Source organism: Podarcis vaucheri, assembly GCF_965113315.1.
Source record: "Podarcis vaucheri genome assembly, chromosome: 17".
In the NCBI taxonomy this organism is placed as follows: domain Eukaryota; kingdom Metazoa; phylum Chordata; class Lepidosauria; order Squamata; family Lacertidae; genus Podarcis; species Podarcis vaucheri.
Genome location: NC_138755.1, coordinates 4,346,192 through 4,374,109, shown reverse-complemented (window position 1 = coordinate 4,374,109; position 27,918 = coordinate 4,346,192). Strand labels below are relative to the sequence as shown.

At 48.0% G+C, this 27,918-nt stretch overlaps 1 protein-coding gene and 1 long non-coding RNA gene across 2 annotated transcripts in view; one reads left to right on the top strand and one right to left on the bottom strand.

Moving 5' to 3' along the window:
• BCAP31 (B cell receptor associated protein 31) overlaps positions 1-22,821 on the top strand; it is a 42,439-nt gene extending 19,618 nt beyond the window's left edge. The window contains exons 5-8 of the mRNA XM_082204416.1: positions 2,232-2,367; positions 13,174-13,300; positions 17,112-17,212; positions 22,544-22,821. Of these exons, the coding sequence (XP_082060542.1) occupies positions 2,232-2,367; positions 13,174-13,300; positions 17,112-17,212; positions 22,544-22,582 (403 nt within the window). The 3' untranslated portion in view covers positions 22,583-22,821. The remainder of the gene's footprint in view (positions 1-2,231; positions 2,368-13,173; positions 13,301-17,111; positions 17,213-22,543) is intronic.
• Positions 22,710-26,919, bottom strand: LOC309521710. The gene is made up of 2 exons (XR_014214756.1): positions 25,926-26,919; positions 22,710-24,104 (listed from the first exon to the last, which is right to left on the bottom strand). It is a non-coding gene; the product is annotated as an uncharacterized lncRNA (long non-coding RNA).
• Positions 26,920-27,918: the final 999 nt, after the last annotated feature.

Below are 27,918 nucleotides of genomic sequence, written 5' to 3'. Positions count from 1 at the left end.
CTCACTATCGAGAGAAGCTTTTTAAAAAACAGGAAGGAGCATTTTCTCCAGGCGAGAGCTGCAAACCACCCTTCTCTGGGCTTCACTTGTCATTGAAGCACTCGAAGGGACTGCCAGTGTTCTCTCGTTCCGCTTTGTGGCCTTGTGTTGGCAGCTCTTGCAGCCAGAGGAATCTGTGCTGAGGGCCATCTTCGCCTTGCACTGGGTTTATTGCCACCTCACTCCCTTCTCTGACCGACATTTCGGTCTGTGGCCTCTAACAGACAGTGGTCATCTGGTGGTGGCAAAAGCCTGTTTGACATCTGGCCAAGGCTGAGCTTTGTGGGTGGCACCTTGGCCTGTGTCCTGGCACTCCCTTGTCGCGACTGATCTGCTTGGTGGCTCCTGGATGTGGCAGCCTTCCTTCCCCTGGGCCAGTCCAAGCTGCCGGAAGGGCTTGTGTAAGCCTTGCAATGTAGCGCCTGACTTGTGCAGCTCTGGGGGCTGGCTCTGCATGGTTCTCTGTACGTTAGTCTGCCTCCTGTGGTGCCAGTGTGGTGTAGTGGTTAAGAGCAGCGGATTCGTAATCTGGTGAACCGGTTTCGATTCTCTGCTCCTCCACATGCAGCTGCTGGGTGACCTTGGGCCAGTCACACTTCTCTGAAGTCTCTCAGCCTCACTCACCTCACAGAGTGTTTGTTGTGGGGGAGGAAGGGAAAGAAGATTGTTAGTCGCTTTGAGACTCCTTCGGGTAGTGATAAAGCGGGATATCACATCCAAACTCTTCTCTTCTTCTCTTCTCCTACTGCTGAAAAGGAGCTGCTCCTTGAAAGGGTGACGTGCAGTGGCTTCTTTCAAGTCCAGGAAGTGTTGCTTCATTCTTCTTGCTCCTCTGGTGGGGATGGGGCAAGAAGTGATAAGGCTAAGTTGGAGGGAAGCAGTGGTGATAGCAGGTGGAGGGTGGAGCAGAAGCTGTGTCTAAGCTGAGAGCCCTGGTGAGCGACAACCTCATAAGAGAGGCCATATTTTGATATAAACAATTGCAGAAGGGCTGGCAGAATGGGTTCTCAGTGTGGAGCTGCGCCTGCATTGGCAGGGGCCACAACCACTTCCGGACTTGCTCCTTCTTGAGCTGGGAGGCAGCAAAGCCTTTGGCCAAGCCCTCTGCTGATCCTGCAATTCTGCCTTTTGCTCTCCTCTGTCTTGGTGTGGGGAGAGAACTCCTGTGCAGTGGGGGCATTGAAGAGCAGCTTGGCTTTCTTGTAGTGGTAAGAATGAAGCTTCCCTATGTCTGTGGGAGGGCTGGTTGGTGGAGTGGGCTAACCCCAAAAACCTGTACGTTAGCTTTGGGGGTGGCGTGGGAAGGGCCCTAAGTCGGCGGCGGAGCACATGTGTGCACGCCAAAGGTCCCAGGTTCAATCCTTGGCACCACGCAGTAGGTCTGGGCAAGGCTGTTATGCTGCAGAATCTCTGCTGGTCAGGGTACAGACGATAGTGGGCTTGATGGACCAATATCCTGACTCTGTATAAGGCAGCTTCTTTTATCAAAGGTTTGGGGAACCTTGACATGAAGCAGGATTGGGGATCCTAAGTAGCCCTATGGATAATGTTGGACTCCAGGTTGTGTCAGTCCCAGCCAGCATGGCCCGTGGCCACGGATGGTGGGAGATGGTGGTCCAGCAATATCCAGAAAGTCACAGGTTCCCATCCTTGAACTTTTGACGTGAAGCACAGTCTTCTCTACTGCAGTTAAACCCCTGATCCTGTTGAAGGCAAGACCGGCCTTCCATTTTCTTACCAGTCTTCTCTGGTCAGAGACATTGTTAGGCCTTGCTGTTCTGTTTTCCCCAAAGGGTATGCATGGCTCAGTCGTTTTATGACTGGAAGTGGGGGCTTCAGTGATCCAGCTGATAAAGCACTACTGGGTTCAGATTCAAGTCCCACCTGGTTAGCCTTGGGCAAGGCCAAGTTGTGTTCCTTGCTTGCTTTCCCCAGTATTCAGAGACAGCCTTGGTGGGTAAGGAAGCTACTTCCACCCCCAGTTTCCAGTACAAAATCCTCCTTTCCCAAGGCCAGTTGGGAAGCCTGTGACTGACCTGGAAATTGAACCCGGTGCTTTATCAACTAGGTCACTCTAGTGCCCTTTACAGCAGACCCAGATCTAAAGACCTCTCTGTGTGTGTGTCTTAACTCTCTTGTTGACTTGGTTTGCGATGCCCTCTTTGAGCCACCTTCTGCCTCTGTCCTTGCAGTCTGCTGAGACGCCTGGTCACCCTCATCTCCCAGCACGCCACCGTCCTGGCTTCGAACGAAGCCTTCAAGAAGCAGGCAGAAGGAGCTAGCGATGCGGCCAAGAAGTACATGGAGGAGAACGACAAGCTAAAGAAGGTAGGGGCTCCTGCCTGGGCCAGAGGGACAGGGGAAGCTGCCGTGGGGCAGTTTTGACTTTGGCAGATTGCCTCAGTGTTGTTGCATACATGAGTTTTGAGGCTCCCCTCAGTTTTAGCAGCAGGTGGCCCTGCTGGATGCCAGTCCCTCTGCTCTTGAGGAAACACGGGTGCAGTGGCCCCTCTGGGCAGTAGTTTGCACACTTCCACGCATCCTCAGACTTCAGAGGTCTGATTTATGGGTGTATTGGTTGGTGTCTGTAATCCTATAAGGCTCTGGGGCTGTCTGTCACACTATATACCCGGTCCCCTTTTATGGCAGTAACCTTACCCAAGGGGTTAATCGCCCACTGGTGCCTTGTTTTTTCAGGAATACTTGGTGGGTGACTTTGACCTACAAGATTGCTGCACTAGCAAATGCCAAGCATTCGAAGCAGCTGGCATTGCAACCCGCTCCCTCGATAGCCTGGTGTTGGTGAGAGGCTTGCTGGCACCTAAATATGGAGTATACCTCAAAATGGGTTCAGGATGGTGTTGGCTAACCTTCCGGTAGCCGAGGCACACTTTCTGAATTTACATGTGAGGCAAGCTTTGTTCTGTCCACCACATTTTTCTTCAGTGAAGGTGTGGGGAGGAAGATGTAGCCCACTGTGGCCTACCTGTGACCAGCAGGGGGTCTCCTGGGGCTTGGGGGCCCTTTCTTGGCACCAGGAGACACCTGGGATTGGACCTGGGACCTTCTGCATGCAGAGCAGGTGGTCCCTCCTCACCTGCATTTCCTGGGCTTGCCTCCCTCCAGCGAGAGCGCAGAGGTGTTGTAGGCCAGACTCTTCTGGGCAGGGGTGTAGCGCTATTTGCCAGCACCAGGGGTGGTGCAAATGTTCAGCGGAGGGAGTGGAGCACATTCACCCAGCTCTTGCTGCTGACGCTGCCAGGCAGGTGCTCATGCGCCGGGCAGGGTAGAAGCACAGAGGATGCTCTTTGCCCTTGGCACTCACCCAGCCCTCACTGCTGGAGCCAGGCAGGGCGCGACAGAGATGCTGGTTTGCTCCCCTCAAGATTGTGTGCCGGGGCCATGACCCGCCCCATCTCCTGGATGGCAAATATCTTTGCTGATTTTTTGCCTTGTGAACACTGGGATGATCTAATGAAGGAGCCAAGCTCCTCTGAAGCCTTACCTTCTGACCACTGGAAATCTTCCTGCTTGGTTCTTTTAAAAACAAACTCCCAAACCTTTCAGCGTCAGACATGGTGCTTGTGACAATCTTGCAAAGGGAAACTATAACTGCGGACCTCTGAACTGGTGTTGGACTGCAGACCCCATCATGCTTGACTGGGGGCCATACTAGCTGAGGCTGATGGGAGTTTCCCCCCAGAAATATCTGGAGGGTGCCAGGTTCTCCATCCCTGGTATAGGACATTGTGCTCTGCCAGGAGAAGTATTACATGGTGGAGGTCGCCAACTCGGCACCCACAAGCAAGGTGGCACCTGGAGAAGTTTTCATTGGTGCCTTTGGGCAGGGGCTCCGGACTCGGAGCTTTCCTTTTTCTAAAGAAGCAAGTCTCTTGCCCTTCTAGACAGAGAAATAGGAAGCAAAATATGCAGGTACCCCGTCTAAGAAACTTCTGTGAAACAAGCTGGACTGACTGCTCCAACCATTTTAGCCAATGAATTGTTTGGACACCAGGTTATAGTTATTCCTGTGGTCCTAAAGAGTTGCTGTTTTCCCCTCCTCTTCCGTGTTCTTTTTCTGCTTCAGACTTATTTTCAGGTCCTTGGAATTCCTGTAGTTTACATTCCTTTTTGCCCAGGAACCAGGATGCATTTTTCCTGTGGTCAGTTTTTGTGGGATCAGGGTAGTCCCTAGGAATCATTTTCTGCAAATAATACTACACAGTGAGTGAGTGAGTGTGGGTGCATGCTATGGAATCCCTCCTCCCCACCGAAGGCAAAGGTTAGAACTTTGCAAACAGGCTGCGCCATCTCTCCTTCTGTATGGGAGATAAGAATTCACTGCAGTACAATTGTGCACATGTCTACTCAGACGTAACACAGGAGGAAAGTGTAGTTTGGCTGGCCAGTCGCTCTCAATGGCAAACTTTCATTGAGACCAGAAAACGTTGCTCTAGGGTGGCTGGGTGTGTTTCTGCAAGCTTTTGAATTGTAGAGTTCACTGTGCATTTATTTTTTGAAAAACAAAACACCGTGTGTAAGCTGGCAGCAATGGAAAGGCACCCCGATGAAGCAGGGCGCTGTGTAGTCCTGCACTTAAATGATGAAAGCGGTAATAACCAGTCTGCACTAGTGATTTTTCACCCTTCTACTTGAGCACGGGTGCCCGAGGCCTGTTCACACCCATCTTGCCCTGAGGGAACAAATACAGTCATACCTTGGGTTGCGAACGCTGCATGTTACGTCTTTTCAGGTTGAGTCCCGCAGCCGTCCAGAAGTACCAGAAAGGGTTACTTCCAGGTTTCGCCGCTCGCGCATGTGCAGATGTGCAAAATGACGTCATGCGCAGAAGTGGTGAATCACGACCCGTATGTGCGCAGGCACGGGTTGCGTTCCTTTCAGATTGCGAACGTGGCTCCAGAACGGATCCCATTCACAACCAGAGGTACCACTGTAATGTCTGAAAAGTCTGTAAAACCCTGACACCTGAAATATTTTGTTTCCATCTGCTTCCCCCTCTCCCATGCAAAAGAAAAAGGTACCCGGGAGCTACTAAGTTCGCTAAACACAGGCTTGCTAAATAGTCCCACAGTCTTTACAGCTACAAGGCCTTTAAACTTCTGAGAGCCTCGGCTTTGCTTCATAAGAATCCTGAACTAGATCCCAGGTCTTCCCCACCCCCTCCTCACGTGGAGAGTGCGGCTGTGAAAGGCAAGCTCTGTCGCATGGCAAGTGTATTGGAGTTTCTGGGAATTCACGGCAGCTGCAGCTTCTAATGCAGAATCCAGATTGCCTTAGAAAATAGAAGAAGAGCAGGCTTTCTTCCACCGCATGATGGACAAAACAGGTGAAAGTGCCGCTGCATTCTCAAGTTTCAGCTTTGGAGGGTGGGGCTCCAACCTGGGGGCAGCTCCCTTTCATGCAATTTCTTTCCTTGCCAGCTTTTCTCCTCTGAGGCCCAGCCCTACTTTCTCTCCTCCCTAACCAATAAAAATAAGCATGGAAATTCATGGAATGAAATAAAAAATGACTTGCAAGTATGGGGAAAATTAAATCTTTCCTTACTAGGGAAAATATCGGTAATAAAGATGAACATATTACCAAGGATGATGTTTTTATTTCAAAGTATCCCAATACTAGGAGGAGATAAATGTTTTAATAACTGGAAAAGAGATTTGGCTAAATTCATATGGTCAGGAAAAAACCCAAGAATAAAACACAAAATAATGATAGATAAGAAGGAGAGAGGAGGATTTGGTCTCCCAGATATGGAGTTATATCACGATGCGGTGGGTCTGACCTGGCTAAAGGAATGGATCAAATTAGATGACTCGGATGTATTGGATTTAGAAGGAGTAGAGACGAGATTTGGATGGCATGCCTATTTAATAGATGAAAAAGTGAGAGTGCATAAAGGCTTCCTAGGGCATATAATCAGAAAATCTATATACAAAATATGGGAGAAATATAAAAGACTTTTAGAACCGAAAACTCCCTGGTGGGCATCGCCAGCAGAGATTGTCGCAGTGAAAAAATTAAATATGAAAGAAAATTGGGCTACCTATAAAACTGTATTAAAGGAAGAAAACGGGGAATTGGAATTAAAGGACTACACACAAATTAAAGCTCATATTAGTGATTGGTTTCAATATATTCAAATTAAGTATAGATTAGCAAAAGACAAAAAGTTAGGATTTGAAAAAGAAATATCAAAATTCGATAAATATTTAATACAAGAAAAATAAAAAAATATATCTAAATTGTATAATCTGATTTTAGAGTGGGAAACAAAGGATGAACTGGTTAAAGCATCAATGATTAAATGGGCGCAAGACATTGGGAAAAATATTATGTTTGAACAATGGGAAAAATTGTGGAAAGAAGATATGAAATTCACCATGTGTTATATACTGAAAGAAAATTACCTTAAAATGCAACATAGATGGTATTTAACACCTGAAAGAATAGCAAAAATGAATAAAAACTGTAGCGATATCTGCTGGCGATGCAACACGGGAAAAGGTACTATGATACATATATGGTGGAGTTGTTTAAACATCAAACAATTTTGGGAAATAATATATAATGAAATGAAAAAAATGTTTAGATACTCATTTAGGAAAACACCAGAAGGTTTTCTATTGGGAATAGTACCAGGAAGCGTAAAGGAAGAAGATAAGACCTTATATTTATACGCAACAGTAGCAGCAAGGCTATTGATTGCGAAAAACTGGAAAAGTGGTATAATACCGACAAAAACAGAGTGGCTTGCCAAATTATTGGAGTATTACAATATATCCAAAACAATGGAAGAAATTGGAAGGACTTCAAAAGAAAAGATACATAGGGACTGGAAGGTGTTTAAAAGATACTTGCAAAATCATATCGAAAAATCAGAACTCCTATTAGAATAAACAAGTTCCGTTTCAAATACTGAAATATCAAATAAGATGGAAAACAACGTGTATTAGAAAAAGAAGCATGAAATTAGGGTAAAGGTGTGTGAAAGAAAGCAATAGAAGTGGAAAGATATTGTAATTGAGTAGATTGGAAGTCAACACAAAGGTGGGGTGAAGGGTCGGTGGATGGTGATGGGGAAAGGAACTATTTGTGGGATTGAGTGTAAGTATGTTTGAATATTTTTAAAGATTGTATGAAATGTATGTTTGTATGCTTGTATATGTGTATTAATGATAAAAAATAATAATAAAATAAAATATTTTTTAAAAAAAAGGAAATTCATGGAATTTCCATTTGCAGTGGGGCGAGAGGCCTCACATTTGCCTGTGTACCAAAGAGCCTTCAAACCTTATGTGTTTTAAGCCACCACCCGCCATATGGGGCAGGCAAGCCCCACCACGCTGGGTTGACATGAGGGCACTGCCTTAAATATGGCAATAATTTTTATGGAGCCAAATAAAAATAAGGACTGTTCATTAGCAAGACAGCCTTGACCCTCTGGATAGTAGGGTGGTGGTTGGATGTATCGGCTTTGGTGTGTCTTCAATCTGTAGCCATAAACAGGATGCAAAGATAAAAATGCAAAGCTTGCTCAAGGGCGGTGGTTATGGCTTGGGCTTTTGATAGTGCCCCAGTCCCTTGCGGCTGTTTTTGGAGAGCTCCTCTCTCCCCCGTTCTCTGGCACTACAGACTGGAATGGAATGGACTTTTCTATTCCAGTTAAAAGTCATCTCTTGTGAATTTTGCTTGGGGAGATTCTGCATCACAGAATGGGGATGTGGCACTCTGGTTTGGGAGGAAATCCCCCCCTTTTCTCACTCATTTTCATAGAACCTTAGAATTGGAGAGTTGGAGCATCCTGCAATGAGCCAGGATGCTCATTGCAAAAAATTGGAAAGGGGGGAAAAATCCTACCAATGGCAAATCAATTTTTGTGAATATATATATTTGGCAAGATTCGCAGCATTCTTAAGGGGACAATCGGACCAAAAATTAGTAAAAGAATGGGATTGTGTTAAAGAATATGTGAAAAAAACATTGTTCTGGAGTAAGTATATCGGGATGTAATGAATGAAGCTTTGCAGGGTTAAAGAAATTGAAAAATGGTGCAAAAGGCATAAAGATAGAGGTAATCTACACTAGACACAACAATACAGAACGATTAAAAACTATGAGGTCTCAGAACAAAGGAAGGAAGTCAATGTTAACAATTAGTATGACGATACGGTTTTCTTTGTAGGCGTGATTTTTCTTTTTCTTTTTTCTTTTTTTAATCTTTGTTTTTTGTTTTGCTTTCCTTTCACCCCCGACCATTAGATATGCTGACTGGCTGACTGGGGCTGGTGGGAATCCCTTACAGGCTTCCTTTGGACTAGCTTAGCAGCATGTGAAGGGGCCACAGGGAACCCACCCTAACCTAGAGGGAGGTGGGCAGATCACTTTCTTGAATGCTGGCCCTGTTGCAGTACGTCTTGGGAGGGGTGTGCAAAGAGGACCAAGTGAATGCAGAAGCTTCTCTAAAAACTGGCTGTGTACACATGATTCCTCCCCACCCCCCAAAAAAAGAATATTGGGAACTGTAGGTGCTGGGTGTTGGGAATTGTAGCTCTGTGAGGGGGTATGCTACAGTCCCCAGGACTCTGGGGGACGTCATGTGCTTTCAATGTGTAGTGTGTACTCAGCCCATATTCCTGGCTCCTTAAGGCCAGCCAAGTTGGAGGGAACTGTGTATTCTAAAGACAACGGGAACTGGTCGAACTTCTATTCTTGTTTGATTAAGGCAGTTTTATAAACAGCCCCTTCTTGGGTGTGGCAGGTCAGTCTCTTCAAGGTAACCAGGCAGGGGAGTTTTAACAAAAGATTCTGTGTCCTTCATTTTGGCCCCCAATTACTTGGTAGAGGAAGAAGAGTTTGGATTTGATATCCCGCTTTATCACTACCCTAAGGAGTCTCAAAGCGGCTAACAATCTCCTTTCCCTTCCTGCCTCACAACAAACACTCTATGAGGTGAGTGGGGCTGAGAGACTTCAAAGAAGTGTGACTGGCCCAAGGTCACCCAGCAGCTGCATGTGGAGGAGCAGAGAATCGAACCTGGTTCACCAGATTACGAGTCCACCGCTCTTAACCACTACACCACACTGGCTCTCCAAAGCTTAATACCAACAAATTCAATGACATAAGCTTCCATTGATATCAGTGGGTTACTCTGAGCATGATTGAGGTTGGACATCGCCTATAGCAGGGGTGGCCAACTCCCAAGAGACTGTGATCTACTCACAAAGATTACCCCCATTTTTGAGGTGGTGCAGGTCAAAGTTGTTGACTTTTTTTTTTAGGAAGGAAGGCCCTTTTTTAGGAAGGGAAGAGGGGGGCCCCTGTTTTGGGGGGGTGCAGGGCAAAAATGTTGAGCTTTTTTTTTAGAGGAGCAAAAGTAGTTGAACTTCTTTGGGGGGGGGGAGCCAGTGATCTACCGCAGACGTGCAGTTATATACCATTGAAGGATTTCTACTTTTTCAGATTGTCACAGGAGAGCTGGAATAATGTGTTGTAGCTGGTGGGAAGCAAATACACAGCCTTTGAAGTTGGTTGACGGAATAGTGTCATCCTGCAAAACACAGGCATGAGCAGATGCACACTTTCTACATCTCCATATAATGGCTGCAGAAACACGAGGGAGGATATTTTTAGGTTGCCATTTTGAAAGCAGTTTGAATTTAAGAATCCATGCATGTTGTAACTTCTGTGAAAGGCGATTCAGTGGCCCTTGAAGTGGCAATGGAGCAGTTGTATGTGCGACACAGTTGAATATTTGTGTATTTTGAATCTCTTTCTCTCTGTGTGTGTGCGTATAGATATATATATAGAGAGAGAGAGAGAAATGTGGTATACAACATGAGAATAAAATCAACAAAATGTCCATGGAAGCATAAACACAGATAAAACACCAGTAAACCCTGATTTGTTAAAAAAGAGAATTCATATTACAAAGATCTGGCTTAGAATGGTATGGTTTTCAAAAGACCTATGGGCTAGTTCCTGCGAAACATCTACTGGCAAGGAGTTCCACAGGGCAGCGCCTGCGCCACTAAAGGTTTGGTCCCTTTTACTTGAGCAGTGGAGAGAAGCAAGGGGTTTCCAGAAATGGAGGGCATAGGGTATAAACACACTTGAGGGCATTAAGAATAGCCTTGCTGGATCAGTCTACCCAGGAGGACTCCCCTGTTCAGCGCCTGAGGGCCCCAGTCCTGCCACTCACCAACTGGCCTAGGGCGGCGCTTGACGGACTCCATAAAGGACTGCTGGCGCTGCTGCGGGGCAGAGAGGGCTCCGTTTTTCTTTTTTTAATTGCTGTTATTTTTTACCTATGTCATTTCAAACTGATATTAATGCTGTAATCTTAGTTTTAGATTTTTATTTATGTGGAAATTGTTTTCCATTTGGTTGTGTATTTTTGATGTGGTTTACAGTGGTACCTCGGGTTACATATGCTTCAGGTTACATATGCTTCAGGTTACAGTCTCTGCTAACCCAGAAATAGTGCTTCAGGTTAAGAACTTCGCTTCAGGATAAGAACAGAAATCTTGCTCCGACAGTGTGGCAGCAGCGGGAGGCCCCGTTAGCTAAAGTGGTGCTTCAGGTTAAGAACAGTTTCAGGTTAAGAACAGACCTCTGGAACGAATTAAGTACTTAACCCGAGGTACCACTGTATTTATTGTTTATGACTTTTGTAATTATGTAAATCTTGTCATGTTGTACGCCGCCTTGAGCATTGTTTTTAACTGTGGAAAAGCGGCATAAAAATAAAATGCTGATGATCTCACAACCAGATGCTTTTTGGAAGTCCAAAAGCAGGACCGGGCACAGCAGCAGCCTCTCTGGGCGCCTGGCTCACTGCCTGTGTCAGTGGAGGCAGAACGTAGACATTGTGGCTTTGATAGGCTCCATTCTCCATGAACTTGTCTTTTAAAACCACCCAGGTTGGTGGCTGTCAATACACCTTGTGGTAGCGGATTCCACAGTTTTAACTGTTCTGTGTGAAGAAGCGCTTCATTCTGGTCTGTGCTGATTTTCCACGCAGCTTCAGTTGCTGTTGTGTCGTGCGCCACAGGCTTGGGCATCTCTGCTGCTCTGAAGGTCTTGTATAACATTTTTTCTATACATAGCATTGCTAATGTCAGGCTGTCGCTTTTGTGCTTGTCATGCCAGTGCTTGCAATCACAACTGCTTCTTCTCATATAAGACGAACCATGATTGGAGAAAGCTTATGCAAACCGCCCCCCCCCCCGGAGGCTCAGTTTGAGGATGAAAGATTCTCCTCCTCACACCCCCATGCCTTGTCTTTTCAGCAGCCATTTCTCCCTTCCAAAATCTCAGGTTTCTCTTTGCCTAGTAAAATGTCCCCTTTTCTGTCCTGGGCTTATCCAGCTCCCTTTGCACTGCCCAGAAGCAACATCCGTTGTTTTATACACTCACGGTTGGCATTTCCAGGGGTGTGTAGGCAGTATGCCTATTGTTTGACTGGTTATTATGGGATACTTTCCTTCAGGGATTTTTCCAAAGTAAGAAATGTTAGGAGGACGACAGGATTCAGGGTGGCATTTCGTATGCATCAAAAAAGGGAGAAAGTGATAGGATGGAAATGAGGTGGCTGGGAAGTTTGTGGAACATGGCAGGCGAGTCTCAGCTAATCCAACCACAGGCTGTGTGCAAGAGGCATCTGTCTCCCTGCTCCTTGGAGGCAAAAGGATTTTGGTGGGAGCTGCTGCCTGGCAATAGAAAAGGGCGAGAGCCTAAATCATCCTAGTTGAAAAACTTTCGTAAGCCACTTCTTGAGAGCATCTCTGGGCTATAAAGCAAGATATAGGTATTTCAAATGGGGCATTTTGTTGTGTAAAAATGAAATTGCCCAGGGTCCTCCAATAGGTAGACCCCAGGTCAAATCTTGCTTCATCCGTGAGCTTCTTGGTTGGTCTTGGGCAGGCCTCACTCTAAGCTTCCCCATTCTCATATGAGGATTGTTTGTGCAGTGGTGTAGCATGGGTTGCCAGTGCCTGGGGCCACGCACAGGGGTGGGTGGGAAGGAGGGAAATGGATCCATGTGCATTCAACTGCCTAACAGCATCCGTGTCACCCAGGGGATCACAGAGAGATGTAGAGTCATTCCATTATCTAGAGAGGTCACTTCCTGAATCACATGGAAAAGCCATTTTCAGTGGAGCCCAGTGATGGAAGCATGCAGCTGTAATGAGGCAGCATCTGGTGTTGAAATTTTGTGCCCAGGACATCTGCCCCTGTGGACCCCCCCCCAATGCTAAACCACTGCATCTGTGTTTGCAAACTTGATGGCTCTGCATACTTGATGACTTGGTTGCTAAGCCATGCATTACTGCAGCAGGAAGGGTCCAATCCTTGACCTTCAAAGCATGAGGACAGGGATTTTGCCCCTTGCCCAAGGTTCAGCCTCAGAGTAGGAGAGGGGTAGGGGCATCGTCACTATAGTTCTTCTCCTCTTGGGAAGCCCAGCATCAGATGGGTACCAGTTTCTGCGAGGTTTCTAGCTCTCAGGTTGGAAGGAAACATGGAGACTTGTCATGCTCAGCAGATGTGTGTTTGCCATGCCAAGGGAAATTGTAGACCTCTGAATGTCATGCTGACCATCCCTTTAGAGCAGAAGGTTTCAACCTTTCTGAGTCTATGGCTCCCTTAAACAACTACATTCTTTCTGTGGCACACCTGTGGGGCTCAGGAGCCCATTTATGTCACTCCTTGTCTGCAGTGCTGGCAGCCTCTCACCCTTTTCAAACACCCTCCCTTGTGGAGTGTTCCCTCAGCCTCCTCTCCTCTCCTCTCCCTCTCCTTGGGAGTCCTCCAGGCAGCCGCTGCTGCCACCCCTGGTCTCTGAGCTTAAAGAGGAATCCCAAAATTGCTTCTTCGGATTCTGCAATAGTGGTTTGCCTATTTAGTATTTTTGGCTGTGTCAATTGTCCTAGAAATGGGTTGACACTGAAGTTTTGCAAGGTAGGTTAGGGGAAAGGGTCAGGAGAAAAGCCAGCTGACCATGTACAGGACAGGGGTTTGTCTGTACACACACATTAAGTCTTGTGTCAAGCTATTTCTCATTGATGGATGGATTTCTCCTGTGTCCTCTAACCTTCTCTCCTTCTTCTCATTCAGCAACTGCAGCAAGCAGGGGTGAAAATAACAGATCTGGACACCAAAGGCGCTGGAGGTGAAGAAGAGAGTAAAGCACTGCAGGGTGAAGTGAAAAAACTGAAGGATGAGCTGGCCTCCACAAAGAAAGGTGAGAGACTTGGTGGAGTATGTTTAGCGCATGCCCCCTCCAGTCCTGGCTGCAAAATGACCTTGTGTGGTAGATGCCACTGCCCAGTAACTTATAGGGAAAGGGCATGGCCTATTAGAGACCCTGGACTATCCCTCTCCCCCCCACATCCCAGTTGTGTACAGCTGGATCATCCGGGCTAGATGCCGATGAAAGGGTGATACACCATCTATTTATACTTCTAGAACTGTACAGCCATGCGCCTTCCTCATGTACAATCTCAGAATTCTGTCCCCCCCCCTCCTGCTTAAAAATACTTCACTTGGCATCAGACTTTGGGAATAGATGGACCGAGCCCTGAAGAGTTTGTTTGTAAACACTTTGGTTCGCTATAGTTGTGAGGATGCTGTTTTCCTTGCCCTACAAAGCAATGTCCAACTTTGAAATTGGTCTCTTTAGTTATTGAAAAGGGAAATGATGATGGGGACCACTAATTGGTGCACTCAGGTCTTCAAATCTGAATGTTTGGGCACTGCACACACTGGCAGGTTTGGGACTTCTTTACACCTTCTTTGTCACAGCTCCCATCAGTCCCAGCCTGATGACCAGTGCCCAGGCATGGTGGGAGTCCAGCAGAACCACAAATTCCCCATTCCTCTCTCTCCTGTCCCAGTTGACATGCAGCATAGGCTGATGTAGTGGCACTTGCTCACATTGGTCCCAGGTAGCCTCCTGCAAAGTGGTTGATTCTGGCAGCAGTGTAGGTGATGCTGCTCTGAGCTGTGGCGCACAGTCAAGTGGAAAGTTCTCCTGCATAAGCCCCACTGGAATGCGTGGGAGATGTGTGAGAGCACAGTCACTTAGTGGGAAGGGAATGCTGCTGTTTGGTGCTGTTGGCACCATACTTCACCACTGCTAAACCCTTCCCTCCTCTCCCTGTGTCTCCTCCACAGTCAAATGTATTTATTTATTTATTTGATTCAATTGATGAATTGCTTCCCATAAAATATCTTGATCCGATTTCGCAGTAAAGACAATCAAACAATTCTGTATGTAAACTATTTTATACTGGCAAGCTCATACCCAACAATGATTGGGAATGCTAAGAAACATCATCAAAATGAGTGCAATTTTGAAATCAGTGGTTAAAATCCACACTGTTTTGTAAGATTCAACCTGCCATCTTGATTCAGATTGGCATCCGATAGATGAAAAACCCGTTACTTGACCTCAAGAACCATAATGCAAAATTGGATTACGTAATCCAGTGTCCAGATGCATAGGAAGCAGACAAATGATTTTCCAGGTGTCCTCCAAGAAAATTGTTTGTATGTCTACTATAATTGTTTGTATAGTAGATACGCAAACAATTTAAAACCAATTCTGTGTGTGAAAAGAACTCCAACTCCAATACAACTCCAACTCCAAATAAACGTTGCAAGCTTTTTTAGGGTAGCAGGGCAGGTTCTTTGCACACTACTCTGAAACCTTGCAATGGCATAATGGGATACTCTCCCCCCCTCATGCTGCATGTGTTTGGGGAAAAAACCACACACACATACACATACACACTCGGGGGGGGGGCTCCAGTTCTCAGTTGCAGTATCAACCAGTCTGAGCAGCTTCTCCAGGGCTCATTTCCAGAGCTGGCAAACTAGAGGGGTTGACATCAGTGCTGGAGGAATCCTGGAGCTGGGAAGTTTTGGGTGTCAATTGCCCTTCCGACCTTCTCAGTTCTTGGTGGGCTTGTGTAACATTCCCAGCTTCTCTTTGACTCCCCCTTCCCATGTGAATGGCACAGTGGCCAGGCAGGACTGTAATTGGTTGTGTAGTGTGCAACACCAGGCACACAAGAAGTGCTCAATATACCTTTTAAGTTGGTTGAATTTTTTTAGGTTCTTGAATTATTATTTTGTGGCTCAGATTTCTTTCTTTGGGGGTGCAGGGGGTGTTTGGCTGGGCATGCCTGGGTTGAACTGATCTCTTGTCTCTTCTTCCAGTGTGCCCTCTTTTTTATAGCTGTTATAAGGGGTGCAGCGTTGTGTTCCTTCTCTCCAGTCTAACACCCAAATGGTGCTCATTGTTAAGCCACAGAAAAGCTGCCAAATTTGGCACAACTTGTTCTTCTGGCCCAGAAGCTCTCTGTTTCTTTAGCACGGTGGTCCTCCACGAGGGAAGTGTCCCATGTGCTGGATCAGGCCAATGGCCCATTTTTTCCAGCATCCTGTTCTCTCAGTGGCCAACCAGATGCCTGTGGGAAGCCTGCAAGCGGGACCTGGGTGCAACAGCAGCCCTCTCCCCTATTGTGATTTCCAGCAACTGGCAATGGAAGTGAAATGGCCATGATGGCTAGCAGTCATGGATAGGCTGATCCTCCACAAACTTGTCTGATCCTCTTTTAAAGCTGTCCAAGATTGTAGCCATCACTACTTCTCAGGGGAAATAATTCAATAGCTTAACTATGTGCTATTTGAAGCCAGTGAGGAAAGTGAAGGAAGGAGCATCTTCCCAATATTCTCTGAGTCTTCCTTAAGGAGCCTCAAAGCCTTTTAGGCCTGCATCTGATAGAAACCAGCCTTGAGTGTCTCTCTCTTCCAGTGATGCTAATGCTATCGTGGGACGTGCGCCAGTTGCTCTCTGACTGTTCATCCGGAGCCTTGAAGCGCAGGAAGTGCAGCTTGCATTTGGCGCCAAATGCAAGCTTCAGAATGGATCTGGTCCCAGAGGGGCTTGCACTTGGCACACTAAATTTAAATTCAACGCTGACCACGAGCTCGACTTTCGGCACAGATTGGCTCTGCTTGGAAAACTCTGCTGTGCCGTTGATGGCCAACATGCAAAAGGCCCTGAATGCAAGCTCCTCTTGCCAAGGAGCAACTGAGAGTGCACCTTTGGGCTCCCAATTGTTCCTTTGCAGATACGGCTTTACCTGCACCACACCTGAAGTCATAGGTGATTCCAGGTGTGGCAGAAACTACCCTGTGGGCCCAATTAGGGCCTCTGGTGGCTCTGATTTGTTGTGTGGGCTGGAGGTTCCCCTCCCATGATAGGTTGTAGGAATCTTAAGAAGCAGAACTGGAAGTGACTCAGGGAATTGTTTGGGTCAGGGTTCTGGTTCCCCGCTCCCGCAGTAAAACACTAGTGAATGTTAGAGGTGATTTGGACCAGGGAGCACAGTCCTAATTCAGAACAAAAATTTGGATGAGAGCTTATTGAGAATAGTTGAAATGTGCTTGTGGTGACATGATCCAATCAGTTATTTCAGGCTTGCCTAGTCCTAATTACACTCTAGAACCACCATCCATGTCTTTGAGCGTTACTTTTTAAAATTCTGTCTATGCTGGTGGTCAAGCACAAACCCTGCAGTGGGCAAAGTGGCAATTGAGAAGCAGCCTAGCTTATTGTCCAGTGATCTCAACTTTGAAGACCAAGAGGGAAATAAGTGGCTAAGCTTTATAGCATCCTCATTTGATAGCCACAGCTGATGGGAACATGGCTGCAGCCTTAAGTTACTTTGTAAACTGTCCTATGACCTTTGGATCAAGGCAGGCATACAAATTTTATTAAGTAAGTGCTAGAAATCAAACTACTCACCTCAGTCCTTTCATGGAGTTGGAAGTCAGAGGAATGAACTTGGTGGAAGATCACAGCTCCTCCTCTGATCCAAAAGTCTGTGGTTTTCTATTCCTGGAAAACCAGGATCTGCAGTGATCCATTTTTTACACACAGACACATTCATGTGACTTGGCTTGCTGTTGCCTGATTATCTGGGTCAGTTGGGATATGTAGAGATTGCTCTAACCTGTGCTTTTCTTCCCCCTTTCCCCCCCAGCCCTGGAAAAGGCAGAGAACGAGGCCCTGGCTATGCGCAAACAGGCCGAAGGACTGACCAAGGAGTATGACAGACTGATGCATGAACACACCAAGCTCCAGGTGCCAGGGGAGGGAAGTGGGGTTGCAAGTATCTGTTCTGAGGTGGGAGGGAGTCAAGAGGGGCCTGGCTGGCATCTGCATGTGTGTGTGGCTGGACCATTCCAAAACTCTAAAAACCGATCCCCTCCCTGGCTTCTACGGGTTCCAGCTTGAGTTGGTGTCTTGCTCCAGGAAGAGCAGTGGTGTTTGTGTTCTAGGGCAGGGCAAGAAGAAGGCAGTGGTGGTGGTGTGATGAGGGGTTTGGGGCTCAAAAATCCTTTAAAAAAAGAAAAAAGAGAGAGAGTTTGTCCCATGAATACTGTGGCTGCTCTGGGAATGTGAGGGTCGTCGATGCCAGCCTTCCCTTCAGATATTGTTGGACTACAGTGCCCATCATCCCTAACCATTGGCCAGGCTGGTTGGGGCTGGTGGGACCCCAAGAAGATCTGGAGGACATCTGGTTGCAGAAGGCCCATCTGCTTGGTTTTAAGAGAAGGAAGCTTCTTGGTCTTCCTCTTTTCCCCAGCTTTTTTTTTGGGGGGGGGCCTCCTCATTCCAGCCTTCACTTGAGTGTCCTGTGGACATTCTTCCTTGAAAGAGAGGTGGCTTCCCTGTTACCAGAATGCATAAATAAGGGAAGAATGGGGTGACGCTCGAGAAGTAAGGTTTCGGCTGTGGCCGGCCCTTACAATGGTTGAGAGGGAGGCATCCCAAGTAGAACCTCCTTTTTTCTTGCCCTGTGCTTTGTTCCTTGTTGGATTTCAGCTGTGTGTGAGGCGGTGAGTCCAGCAGGGTCACTCCCGCTGGGCAAAGCCAGTTTTGTGAACAAATCTTCCTCCAGATGAGGGCGGCTGAGGAGTCTTCTGAAGTTTCAGCTGTAACTGAAAATAAATGTGTGTCTTGCCGTTGTTTAAGCTTTCAGGGAAAGCAGGAGCTGTGTCCCTGCTGCTTCTAGTCCTACAACCCATGATTACCTCCTCAGGGGTGTGCTCTCTTCCCCCACCCCCACCCCTTGCACCCCAAACCTTTTGACTGTGCATCAGATATCCTTAAAAGTTAGCAAGAGCCTTCCACAAGTTCTGGAATCTTGTTGCTGACAGTCTCTACCTTCAAGAACATACATCCTTCCAGTCCTTGAATGTGTTGCGGAAGCTTTCACATTTGTGCATGCAGTGGGTGCTTCTGAACCTCCCCCTTCTCAGGGTCCCCCGAAAGTCGCTACCCCTGTAGCAGGAAGAAAGGAGTAGTCGGTCTTTTATTTTTTGGGTGTGCCTGTGTGTGATTATGTTGATGAGTTGCTTTGGTACATTAATGAAGGTTCTTTCTGCATTCTTAAGGGAGGGCTTTGAATCTGTTGGAATACAGCTGTCTTCTGCCGCAGACCCGCCTTCTCTCCTACCCTGTGTCACTGGTTGGCTAGGTTTAAATGGCCAGCCCACAACAAACACAGCATACACACACACACACGTATAAAAATAATCCAGCTTTCGTTGCCAGGGTAACCTAATCTGCACACAGTGGCTGAGAGAAGCTGCCCAGCCTTGGTTGCGGGTTTTTTACTCCAGCCTCCCCCATTCGCGGAGAACCAGCAAGGGGGAGGATCTTGGCAGCGCCTGGGAATCCTGCCCGGTAAACAACCCTCCACGTTTCTCTCTGCACGTAAGCAGCAGGTCACAAGACGCTGCCTCACCTGGGAGCTGATAACAGGTGGGCGGGGAGGAACAATGTTGGGCCTGGCACCACCTCAAGGAAGTGCGGAAGGGGCTGGGGCCCTCGCTGCTCGGGTTTTAAAACAAGACTTGAGGCAGCACTGCCTGCAAAGATGTGGAGGATGACAAGGGCTTTTCTTTTCCCCAGGCTGGACTTAAACTCAGGAGTGAAGGACTATATACAAATTCATTAACAGCAGTTTGGGACTGGGATAGTGATGTCTGGTTCATAGCTGTCAACTTTCAGATTTGAAAATAAGGGATCAGCAGCCTCACCTGTCCCGGGGACAGTCTACGGGATACCTTAGAATCCGGGAAGCAGCAGGAAACGGCACTGGAATAAGGGAATTTCCTGCAAAAAAAGAGAAAGTTGACAGCTATGGTCTGGTTATCAGAGGTGGGAAACCTCAGGAACAGCCTCCCAACTATTGTTTTGGGACCAAATGATATTTTGTAGTAGATCTTAGGAGAAGGTTTCTCTGTGTGTCACTGTCCTCTCCAGAAGCTTACTGGCAATTCTTTGGAGTTCAGAAAATATCCCCCCCCCTTCAGTCACATTCTTGTGATGGCCCCCTTCCCAATTCCCATGCTTAACCAGCCCCTCTTGTTATCCAAGGCTGCGTACACACCTTGCGTTTAAAGCACATGGCTTCCCCAAAAGCATCCTGGGGACTGTGGGTTGTCATTGGCACTGGGAATCGTAATTCTGTGAGGAGTAAACTACAGCTCCCAGGATTCTTTGAGGGGATCTCTGTGCTTTATTTGTGTCGTGTGTCCACAGTCATAGTCCCCATTGGGCATTCCAGGAAGCCTCCCTTGGGGAATGCACCTGATCGCTTGCACAGTTCTTCCATAGCCAGTGACCGAGGGCTTCTCCCTTCCGCTCTAGAACTTTGCAGTTGGGGAGGGTGGTTTTGGAAGGCTTGACTGGGCTCCAGACAGTTCACATGAGCTGAGTCTTCTGCATTTTGCTTGCTCTCTGCTCCATGGTGGAGCTTGGGTGGGTTGGGCAGGGACAGCAACCGCCTCTTCTTTCTCAGTCTTAGGATGATATATAAAAAAAGTTTCAAGGTTCTGTTGTAACCCATGCTGAGTAAGCCTCCTGCCTCCGGGGCTTAATTACCCCCCACGCAGCATCTTTCTGGATTGCAATGGGCGTTGCTCTGAATATCCTCATTCCAATCCCTTCTCATCCCCATGCTCCTTTCAGCCCACAAGTCCTTTCTGAGCTCTGTCTTGGCTTCGCCTGTGTGCTGCAACCACCTGCTTTCCCCCTCCCCTCCCCAGAGCTGGTGTGATCCGGCTGCCAAGACTCAGTAACAGTGTGCCTTGCCAGCTGCTTAAAAATAGGATCTCAGTGTTGTTGCTATTCTGATGGCTCTGCAGGCTGGCACTGCTGAGGAATGGCACCCTCCTGCTTCTGAAGGGCCAGTGTGCCTTTGGGTACCTAGGGAAGCAGAGATGTCCTTGCCCTGCGAGGAGGAGGAGGAGGATAGGGACCTTTCCAGCTACTTACATGCCCTTGAGCATTGTTCCTGGGTGGTGATTGGAGGCTCTCATGTTGGCCTTTCCTTAAGGCTGCCTTCCCCAACCTGGTGCCCTCCCACGAGCCTCAGCACAGCCTTCTAGAAGGCACCAGGATGGGGAAGGCCATGTTGAGGAGGTGTGGGTGCAAACAGCAGCATTCTCGGCTGGTGTCTTGGGAACTCTGTTCGAAGCATGTTTTCAAAGGGAGGGGAGAACTAAGTGACGGCAAATGCTAAGCAGTGCGTGGGAACTCCTCTCTGCAGTGAGGTATCCTGCTGAGCTAATATTTCACGCGCAGCTCTTCATCTTTGCTGCCATCATACTCCAAAGCACCCTGTACATGGCATGGTTCGCTCTACATTCTGTTGAGCTTCAGTCCCAGCCAGCATCACCAAAGGTCAGGGATGATGGTCCCCTGTACAGGGTGCTGATAGACTGCTCTGCATCTTGCCCAGACATCAAAATTAGGGGTGCACTGGCCTTTCTGCTCTACTTAAGTTGAGCACTACCGCAGCCCTTCAGAGGGAGAATTTGCAGGGTGGAGGGTGAGGAGGAGGAAGACTGGATTCTGAATGGGCATCAGAATCCAGGACGATGTCTGAACCTGTGTTAGCTGGCGATTTCTGGCATCTGCTTAGCTTGGTAGGAGTGTCGTGGGCCGTAGCTGCTGTTAGCTTGATTTGCTCATGCAGCTATTTGCCTTTGTGGCCATTCTGGGCAGCTTCCTCCAGGTTGCATTCCTGTAGGGAGCTGGGTGGTCTTCCCCCTCCTTGGGCTGTGTAAGCAGATCCCTCCCCCTTGGGTAGGATTGCAGTGCTAAGGGCTGGCTAGTTGGCAGAGAGCCAGAATGTTGCTACTGCAGCTGCTGTCCCTCCTAGACAATTGAGCTCTGCACTTGGGCACGGGATAGAATTGCATTGAAGTCCCTGGCCATCTGTGGAGGCTGGGGTGGGGGCAGCATTTCTGCTAAGGCAAAACTGTATTTTCAGAAGGACTGTTGAGAATGCCTATTTGCCCCTCAAGTTGCCATTACTGCGTGGAGTAGCAGAACAGGGCTATACCTAAGATGATATCCTTTCAGCCATGTGGCTCAGTCTGGTGGAATTTGTGGAGATGTGTGTGTCTCAAGATGCCTGGGGCTAAGACTGAGCTATGAATGGGGAAGTCATCTGAGCCATAAATTCACAAGGTGGCCTCTCTCAGCATGCAAACAGCCTTGATTTTTGAGCATCCCTAACTGGTCGGGGTAGGGAATCGCCACTGGCTGCTGTGGAAATACATTCACAGAACCTGCATTTCATGTGGCTGGTGCACACACTGACCAGCATTAGGCATGTACAGCACAGAAGCAAAACAAATGCAGCAGCCTTGAATGATGTGCCTAAGAATGAGCAGCTTATGACCTTGCAGAATACAAAGGACAATGGCTTGAATGGAGATATTGCGTCATCGGCCAGCAGGGAGTCAAATCTGTTGTGTACATTTGGGCATACAAGGCCTTGTGACTTGCTTATTATCTGCCTGAAATGACAATGGACTTGTAGTTCACTTTCTGCTGCAAAGTGTCCACTTGCTACTTGCTCTGCTGTCTGCAGAGTTCTGTGAAACTCCAAATCCAAAACTATGTGTCTGCCTTATCCTGCAAAAGTAACAAGCGCAGCATGTGGCAAAGGACAATAAGGAATTTTGTTTCCTGGGAATCTTCACTTAAAGCTGATTTCCAGGCCATAATGGCAGCAACACGTGCCTGGAAGTGTGTGTTTGCTGTCCTCTCAGAAGCCAAAGGGGATGACGGAATGAGAGTTCTGTGGCTTGAGCCGTGGGGCCCTTAGTGCACTGCATAACGTCTGGCTCCTCCCCATAACCCGAACAAAAAAATTAAACCACTTGCAGAATTCAGTGTTATTTACTCGGCTGCAGCTTTTGAAAAGGGGACGGGGGTAAAGCATGGGGAAACAAGACAACTGTCCCTAAAGCGTGTAAAATGGAGAAGTTAACTGTGTTAAGCCACTTTGCACTGGCTTGTCCAAAACGTGGCTTAAAAATACAGTTGAATGAAATAATTCTCCTCTTATATAACGCCATGTTGTTCCCCCACCCTCCTTGTTTCTCCCAGGAGGCCTGCGATGGACCAAGAGACAAGAAAGAAGAATGATTCCCCTGCTGCATATTGGTGGTTCTGGCCAGTCTCCACCTGGTTGCTGTACACTCATGTCTTTCATGGGGCTGGGGGCAGCCTAGCTGAGCCCCCTCCCCTCACTTTCTGGGCATGGGTTTGGGTGATCTGCTCATCCACCATTATTTGCTCCTTCCCCGTCCTGCACCCCCCTTCAGTGATATAGCTTTTGAGTGGACTGCTAACTCCCTTTATCCTTGTGCCCCTGCCCCCCCCCCCCAATAAAGAGACTGGATGTGAACTTACCAGAACAATACTGCTGCTTGACTGTTTCTCACAGGTGGAGGAGAGGAGGAAGAGGAAGACAAAGTCTGTCTCTTGGGGAGGCAGTAGGGGCTGGGCTACCAGGGCCAGAAGCCTTTCATGGTGGCGAGGGTTGGCTGGGTCTATTTCAGCATGTGCTCTAAGGCTGTCCTGCTGTCTTTTAGCTGCACTTGCTCCCCCACACTCTGGGTAGTTTCACTTACTCCATCCAAAGCCTGAAGGGAGCATGAGTGGAGCATTATGTGTGGTGCTTATGTGCTCCTGTTGATACCATCTGGCTGTGATGGGGAAGATCTCCCCTGTGTCCGTAATCTGTATTTTTTTTATAATATATATTAAGGACAAGGTGTCTGTACAAAGCTTCTCATTAAAACTGGTAGAACAAAACTTTCAGTGTGGCCTCTGAGTGAAATGGGAGTAATGGATTAAAAAAAACAGAGCAAGGGGAAATTGATCTTGTAGCCCTGAATTCTGTGTTCTGGATTAATGAAGAGCGGGGGACGTTTGGGTTCTTCTGATGGGCTAAACCGAAAGCCCCACCCCTGTTGACTTGTTTCTGTGGCCAAAAAACGCCTGCCTTCTGGTCTGCCGGCTCCTGGGTCCCACCCTGGTTACGGTCAAGGTTCTGGTCTTTGTCCTTTTGCACTCAATGTCCGCCTCCTAAGGTCTGCCAAGGACTTGAGCAACAAGTTGCTACTGTGTTCAGTGCCTCACTTGGTGCCAAAACCATGGCCACAGAAGGGACGCAGCTTGTGTCTGTAAGTGGCTTTCCTGAGCAAAGAGAACAATGCACTTCAAAAAAGGAAAAAAGTGAAGAGGGAGCAGGATTTGAGGGAGGAGCGAGTGGAGATGGAATAAAGGAGTGCTAGGGAAAGCTCCCCCCCCCCCCACCAGAAGAAAGGAATAGTTTGAAGAATTAAGCTGAGGAAGTAGAAGGGTTCTGAAAGAGAAGAAAGCTGCATGGTCAGGGGTGAGAGTTGCCATGTAGATGACAAGGATCTTCAGGATGAGGGACAGAAAGAGACTCAGAGCACTTGTGCCTCAAACGTGCAAGGAGCAGGATGGCTCAGTCATCCTTGAGGCAGGAGCAATAAAGATAAAGGCCTCCCCACCCCCCAACGGGTCAGAGGAGAGGTCCTGCTTCTCCCCTCGCTAGCACCAGGTGTTTTTGCAGGGGAGAGCGTGTGCCTCCTTGGTTTTCTTGGTGGCTTGCAGACTGACGCTTTTTTCTTCAGTGCTGTAGGACAAGTGAAGAAGGGGGTTGTGTGTAGAGAGAACACAAAAAGCCCTGCTGGATCAAGAGTCTGTGGCTGGCCAGGTCCTCCTGGAAAGCCAGAAGCTGGACATGAAAGGAACCTCCCCCCCCCCCAGCGGCATGCGGTGAAATTTCTCGTAAGGGAATACCTCTGGTTGTGAATGGGATCCGTTCCGGAGTCCCATTCGCAACATGAAAAGAGCACAACCTGAAGCGCCGTATCTGCACAGGTGCACAGCGTGATTTAGCGCTTCTGCACAGGTGCGAGCGGCGAAACCCAGAAGTAACCCTTTCCAGTACTTCCCAGTCGCTGCGGGACGTAACCTGAAGCAAACGTAATATGAGGTATGACCGTACTGTACTCTAATTTACCAGGAACATTCAGGGGAGTAGCCTAGTCTCCGTAATCTGACTGCATGCTGCTGCTTCCTTCCAACACACACACACACACACACAGTTTGTCTCATGAACCTGGTGCAGAACAAAGTTTCTGTGTCTCTCCCTTTGATCACTTCTGTCAGGCATCTTGGGTGTATTCATTGCTCCTGTTCTTGCCCTGTTTTTCCTCATAACTATCATCCAAAAAACTGCCCTGTCACATCCTCCTGAAAAACCAGTGTGGCCACCATGTTAAACTTCATTTTTGCACGAGGGAAGCAGCCCAAAGGCCATGTGGACGGCGCTACAGGTAGCTGCCCAGTCTTCCAAAGCACACAGCCAAAGTGGAAAGTTTTGCTCTCTTTCTCTCCCTCCCCCTCCCTGCCCCTAGTCTTGGGTTGGTGTTTGTGCACTGGTGGATCTGTTTTCCCAGGCCCTGCCAGGTGATTTATCATGGCGAAAGCCGGATCCTAGCCAGGAGTAACCTTTAAAACGCTCCTTGGGCAGCCTTCCTGGCAGGGCAGTCGAGAGGAGCTCTCAATCGAGGGCCTGTTCTTTCTCTCCCTGTTGAGGGTGATTCTGGCCAGGAGCCTTGGCAGGAGGGAGGTGTCCCCCTGCTTTTTTTTAACGGCAGGATGTGTTTTTCCTCCCTCTCTGACAAAATGTGTGTTTTTAAGGAACACATTTATTGTGGACAGTGGGGAGTGGGGTTTTTTTAAACACTCCCTTCCACCCCCAGCCCAAAAAAGTTGGTTTTGAGCACTGGCTTCCAGCCTCCCCAAGCCCAACTTGTCTCTGTTGATTTCTCACATTCAGACCCTGAACTCCTCTGTTTTGGAGCTGCCTCAACAGCTTCCCCAAATTCTTTGATGGCTGCCCCTGACAAGGAGGCTCAGTGTGGTTTGCTGCCCAGCACATGATGACATTCCCAGGGAGGAAGCGAGCCTTGAGCCCTTCTCTTCCAGTTGGCTCAGTTCCTTCTCCTCCCCTATCCCTTTTCCTAGAAATGGGAGTGTAGTTGAATGACAACACACACAGCTCCCAGAAGCTGAACCTCCAGGCTACATTTTAAATTCCCCTACTTGAATCTTGCCTCATTGTGCTGGGTGAGAGAAGGATCATTTGCCCTCTTGCAACAGCTTGTTCTTGGGGGTGTGGGTGGGTGTAGGGAGCCGAAACACACCAAGGGGGCAGGTCTCTCTCCCATCTCATGTTCGCTGCATCACACTTCTCAGCGCTGGCAGCTCCCTTGGCCTTCAGTTGCCCAGTTTGAGCAGGCTCAAGGCCTGGTGGCATGCGGTCCCTTATTGGCATCCGCCCCTGGTGTGCATGTATGCGCCACCTCAATTTTGTGTGGTGTGTTGCTCATGATGCACAAATGTTTGCCCTAGGTCTTATTGCCCACCTCAGTTAGGCCTGCTGTACCTACAAGCTGTTGTCTGTGTGTCTCCTTCTAGTCCTGACTGAACTGGGAATGAAGGCCAATATAGTAGATGCAAGATTCAGCTTCCTGAACGCCTTTGCCCCCTCCCCACTTCTCTGCGCCAAGGGTGGCCAACAAAGGTGTCCTTGAGATGTTGGACTACAACTCCTGTCATATCTGGACAATGGCCGTACTGGTTAGGGCTGAAAGGAGATGGAGTGCAAGAACATACATGTTTCTCCCTCCCTCGTTTTATCCTCACAGCAATCCTGTGAAGTAAGCCAGGCTGAGAGACTCCTCACAGTGAGCTGCATGGCCGAGGGGACATTTAAAACATCTCTCTCTCAGGTCTTCGTCTGACTGTCTAACTGGTACACTGCACTCCCTTAAGGATGAAAAACATACTTGGAGTGGTGGGGCAATTCAACACTGTCCAGCTTCTGAGCTGATATTAAATGCCAAATGGCATTCCCCCCCCCCCCGGTTATCCCTGCAGTAATGGGATTCTGTGGAAAAAAATGGGGAAATCTGGGGCTTTATTTTATTTAACAGTGGGACAGTAAAGATGGGAGTTCACAGTTTTTCAGTAGGCCTCTTCTGCAGGGGAATTTTTTTTATATATATTTATTTAAACATTTAAAAGCACAGTGCAGTTGCATGTCATTCAGTGGCCCACGTGTGCCAGCATGCAATTGAGTACTGCAACTAAGATTTCAGGGAGGTATTTTAAGCAGAGCTGACCTTTGTTTCAAGCTGAGGGCTTTGGACTGGAAATCCCACCAACCTTGGCCTCAGCTCTAGCCTGAAGTACTACAAGTGGACTGTATTGCAGGACTGTTGCGAGGTTCTTTCAGAAGCAGCCTGTGGGGAAAATTACGACGGTTTTAGGCAAGGCAGTTTTTCAAATGGGTACAAAACAAACTGCATTCTTGAGGTGAAACAGAACCTGAGTCAGAGCGTGAATTCCTCTCTTTGCTGCTACCTCTTGTTTAATCACAGCTGTGCTACAATCCTGGATTCCTTTACTTTATATTATTATTATGTTTTATCCCTTGGAGACAGAGGAGATGGTGGCGGGAAGGTAGTCTCAGGGCCTGGTTTGACAGCATGTGATTCTAAGCAGGCCTGGGCCTGGCCTGTGTCTGCATTGGGCGACCTGCTGGGAACCACATGGAGGCCACTTGTGAGTTCCATGATGGAAGAAATGTATTGAAATAAAATAGTGGGTTGTCACTCCAGTACGTCTTGTCTTTATGAGGAAATCCTGTTTCCCCAGAAACTATTGGAGAAGCTGGAGAAAGGAGGGGCAGAAAACGGCTCATGGTAGCCATTTGGAATAATGGGATTAGGAAAAAGGCGTGTGCATTTAAAGTTTTGAAAAAGCTGGTGGCGGCAGCCATAGCCATTGGTTCCCTCATGTCTAGTTTGCCTGTCAGAGGGCTTATCTATACCTACTTTTCCTCCACGCTTTCCAGGCACTTTCCTCTCATAGCCATTCCCCCCCCCCCCTCTTTCCAGGCTCAGGTCTGAGCTTTAAAGCTGCGTGTCTGAGCACACTCTTTTCACTCTGCACTTTGCCCCATGAAAACCCTCCCTTTACTGCAGAAATAGACACGAAGCTTTGAAGCGTGAACCTGTGCCTGGAAAGAGCAGGGCAAAAAGTGCGAATAAGCCCAGCGTGAGAGCAAAGGCAGAGGTGTGCTGATGTGGAGTTTCTACAATATTTATTTTTTGAATGGCAAGCAGTGCTTATTCTCCCCACCCCACCTCTCCAAAACAACCAGAAATGTCTAGTTCACATTATGAACTTCTCAGGCTGTGAAGATTCCAAGAAGGGATGGACGCTTGCAACGATCCCTACCAGGATTCCTTTGGCACAGTCTTTCCTCAGCAAATGTTAAAGTAAGATGATCAGAATTGCAGGGCTGGCTAAGACAAGAGTCCCACTGAGACCAGTGTTAAGGATCCTCCATTTAACTTCCCTCCCTACTAAAT